This window comes from Salvelinus namaycush, unplaced genomic scaffold (assembly GCF_016432855.1).
Source record: "Salvelinus namaycush isolate Seneca unplaced genomic scaffold, SaNama_1.0 Scaffold122, whole genome shotgun sequence".
NCBI classification, from domain to species: Eukaryota; Metazoa; Chordata; class Actinopteri; order Salmoniformes; family Salmonidae; genus Salvelinus; species Salvelinus namaycush.
The window spans coordinates 110,267-114,737 of record NW_024057920.1 but is presented as its reverse complement, the minus strand read 5'-3'; the positions used below and the strand labels follow the sequence as shown (position 1 = coordinate 114,737).

The window sequence follows — 4,471 nt, the reverse complement described above, 5'->3', positions numbered from 1 at the left end:
GTCTGGGATGTCCGTGGATATGTTGAATTGCTGTGACTCATAGGGCATAAAGGTAAGAGATGCTATTGTGAGCTAGGGGTGAAGGATGAGGATGAGGGTGTGTGTGTATATTGATATATTTTGGCTCTGTTGGGCCCTTGTGGCATTCTTTCCCTTGCAATGTCTGTTTACCAAATTTATGTGAGCAGCTGTACAGAGTATGCATCTGATAGAAGGGGTACGTGAGTGTGTCAGGATGCAAGCACATTACCTCTCTTCACTTTTCTAACCAGTACTTTACTGACTCTCTCTCAGTCTCTGCTAGCGCTACTGCTCACTCTCAGCATTCCTTTATTTATACATCTCTATGTCCCTTAATAAATCCTGCTCCCAATTTGACCCTATCAAGTTTAGCATATTAATGGTAATATTACATCAAAGATTGGTTGCCTTTTGCAAAATCACACAAAATGAACAGTCACTTATCTGAACCTAGTCAGAAACACTCATGTATTCAACCAATCAATCGATCAATAAGTCTCTATTAACCCTGTGGGAAATGTGGTGTGAAGTCAGGATAACACATGAAACGTGTTAGGCTACAATACATGGCATTGGATTGGAAACATGATATAACTTGCCTGTTCTATAGCTACACTGAAAAAAAGTATTCAGGCCACATAGCGTTTATGATACAGTACATGCCAACCTTGGATAACAACATCAAATATAAGAAAGATAATGATGATGATAATAGTGATGATGATGATTATGATGAAGACATACTGTAGTTTCATTATTAGTTTAACATAATTGTTTAAAAAACTGTTGTTGTTTGTTGTTGTTGAAGAAGAGAAAATAATGATATATTGGGTTGCACTTCATAATAGGATGGACCATTAGGAGATAATTAGCAATCTAATGCTTTGACACTTAAAGCATGATGCCTAGCCACATCCACTCCCAGTCTGAAAAAACTTGGCCTCAGTTGAAAACGCTGGTGTCAGCAGCCCTTAATGTTGCTTCTGGGGCCTTTGTGGGAAATATTGTAACGTTGTATGAGGAAACAGAAAAAATGGAATTCACAAGAATGTATGGTAATTACTTATACTGTTATTTGCAAGTTGGCCAAGTAGTAGTGGGCACTCATGGTGGTGTCAGACTGTTGGCTTTCTTTGCGGCTGGAGGAGAAATGTGATACTTTGGTAGTAATGGGGGGAGATGGTAGGCGTGCATCATCTAATGGTGCTTAGTAATAACTGAAAGGAACACAATTAGATTGTGATCCAACCTTGAGATATTATGGAATACTGTAATAATGAGTGTATTATAAACAGTATATTGTATAAGCACACAACTCTGATAACTCAATTGAAGAAAACTGTTGATATATTATATAATACATAATATAGCTACATAAGATTATATACATATGAATTGCACTTCATTTCATTCTCTCTCCCCTCTCATCCTTCTCTCTGCTCTCTCTTTCTCTCTCTCTCTAGTTCCACCAGGTTAGAAGAGTGATGACCATCCTGTTCCTTACTATGGTTATTTCATACTTCAGTTGCATGAGAGCTGCTCCCATGAGAGACGCCCCGGGTATAAGGGGCCACCGAACGGAAGGCTACTTGGGTGCTGCAGTGACGGTCGGCCAGGACCACGGGACTCCACAGAGCGGGGGTGGGCCGGGCCAGCATGGGGGACTGCCCTCGCTCACAGACACGTTTGAGCAGGTGATTGAGGAGCTCTTGGAGGTGGAAGGAGAAGCATCTCAGCTGGGGCCTGGGGCTGACAAGGGCCAGGGAGGAGGGGGTCCTTCCTCTGTGGTCACCACGGAGACCAAGGATGTCGACCTGTATGCATCGCGGGTGATGATCAGCAACCAAGTGCCTTTAGAGCCACCGCTGCTTTTTCTCCTGGAGGAATACAAAAACTACCTGGACGCCGCTAACATGTCCATGAGGGTACGGCGGCATTCTGACCCGTCGCGGCGTGGAGAGCTGAGTGTGTGTGATAGTATTAGCCAGTGGGTGACAGCTGTGGACAAAAAGACAGCAATAGACATGTCTGGGCAGACCGTTACCGTCCTGGAAAAGGTCCCTGTCCCCAATGGCCAACTGAAGCAATACTTTTATGAGACCAAATGTAACCCTATGGGGTACACAAAGGAGGGCTGCCGTGGAATAGACAAGAGGCATTATAACTCCCAATGCAGGACAACCCAGTCCTACGTGCGAGCGCTCACCATGGATAGCAAAAAGAAGATTGGCTGGCGGTTTATAAGGATAGACACATCATGTGTATGCACATTGACCATTAAAAGAGGAAGATAGTGTATATAATGTATAGATTTTATTGAGAGTTTAAAAAAGAGAGTAAAGAGAAAATATCTATTTGTATATATACATAACAGGGTAAATTATTCCGTCAAATGAAAATTTTATGGACTGCATGTAAAAAAAGATGACGTTTATACAGTAAAAGTGATACTACAGTCTATTTATTGAACATATTCATGACCTTGTAAACAATTAAAAAAAGATCTGATCAGTCATTTGCGCCCAGTTTAAATTACTATATCACATTCCTCAAGACATTGTGGTTTGTTTACGTTGCCAAGAATGTGAGAAAGAAGGAAAAGAGTGATGAGGATGAGGGAGAGGGTGAGGACGAGTTCCATAAAAAAAAACTTGCATGCTGCTTCAATTGTGAATTGAGAATTTGTCCACCTAAGAAAAAAGGATATGATACCGACCAAAACATTCCGTTTACATACTCAACAGTAAGGGTTTCCTCCTCAGTACTTTATCTGTTTACTGTTCTAAACTTCTCAAGGTAATGTTGGAATTACATACTATGTCAAGGTGCTGTTGTCAAAGCTTTGCTGTTTATTTTTTTATCCCCACCAGAGGACAAAATATAAGAATATATATATATATAAAATTTATTCATTGACATATGTTTCTGGATTAATATAATTCATTTTGTATGTTGTGAAGTTGTTTGCAATATTAAATTGAAATATTTGAAGAAATAAAAATGACTATAGGCAACTGAAAAACAAAACCAATGTCAATAAAGTTTGAACCCTACATTTCTAGTTACACTGCATAAACATTAGAGGAAAACATGGACGGATGGATGGCCAGACAGATCAGCAGACAGATACATAAATACCTACCTTCCTACATGCATACCTACCATCCTACCTACCTACGTACCTGCCTGTCTGCCTGCATGCATGCAGACCAGATGAGGCTGGTGGGAAGAGCTAGAGGAGGACAGGCTCATTGTAATGGCTGGAATGGAATAAATGGAATGGTATCAAAACATATGGAAACCGCATGTTTGACTATGTTCCATTTACACCATTACAGCCATTTCAATGAGCCCATCCTCCTATAGCAGACAGACAGACAGACAGACAGACAGACAGACAGACAGACAGACAGACAGACAGACAGACAGACAGACAGACAGACAGACAGACAGACAGACAGACAGACCAGATAGATTTTATTTTCATCAGCATTGGCTTGGTTATAAAAGCCTCAATATATACTCAATCAACAACACAAAGAATCAGAACATATAGAAGGCCCATAAGTCTACGTCGTATAGCCTAGGCTACAAGCTGATCCTTGATGGCCTCTGAGAGCTTAATGATGAGTACATTCAAAGTTTTCAACCCTGAAGACAGGATCCTTGACTGGTGAATTCCTTGGATGGGCCATCTCAACCCTATCCCATCGACACAGGTAGGTGTCCCATGCCTAGAAATGGATGGTCAACATTCTCTCACAAAGGATACCAAAATATGCCTAATTGTGATAATAAAATATAACAATAAAAGTGCATTCAAGGTATATTCCGTAAGATTTTCACACACAAATAGCACTTCAATTCTTGTATATATCTATAGTACTCATGAAATTGCATTTTATGAGAGAAAAATCACTTTTCTAAACATCATTTGAGGTATCCTACAAAAGTATAGGCCTACATAATGTGTTTACAAGTTTCCTATCACAACAAAAACATAAACATTGGGTCAACAGTCTATGTCCTCAGTTTTGCCGTTATGATAAGGTAACACAGTTTAATAGATAGTAATGAGTAATAGGCCTATGTAGTGTTTCAGCTTTCAGAAAACAAATGCCCTATTGCTGTGAGAAGTGGAAATTAGTCAATAGAAATGCATACATTATACAAGCACTGACAGAGATCAAAATTACGGTTTTAAACATATTGAAGCAACATTGTAGGTTTACGAAGACATTTACAAATAATTCAATTTGGGTTATGAATAATGATCAGATAAAACATTTTAATAACTATACATTAATATCTATAATTTAAATAACCATTAAAAAGCTGTAAATATTGCAGGTTATACATTTAGGACACCACATTTTCTAAAATATCAAACAAAACTTCAGTGATATATGACTTCTCAGTTTTTCCCCCCATCTTGGATTTGGCACATCGA

The 4,471-nt window shown here is 39.3% G+C and overlaps 1 protein-coding gene across 1 annotated transcript; it reads left to right on the top strand.

The window, feature by feature from the left end:
* The first annotated feature begins 1,490 nt into the window (after positions 1 to 1,490).
* LOC120036154 (brain-derived neurotrophic factor-like) lies at positions 1,491 to 2,427 on the top strand. Its single transcript, XM_038982626.1, has one exon. The coding sequence runs from the start codon at positions 1,506 to 1,508 to the stop codon at positions 2,313 to 2,315; it is 810 nt and encodes a 269-aa protein (XP_038838554.1). The 5' UTR covers positions 1,491 to 1,505; the 3' UTR covers positions 2,316 to 2,427.
* The last annotated feature ends 2,044 nt before the right edge of the window (positions 2,428 to 4,471 follow it).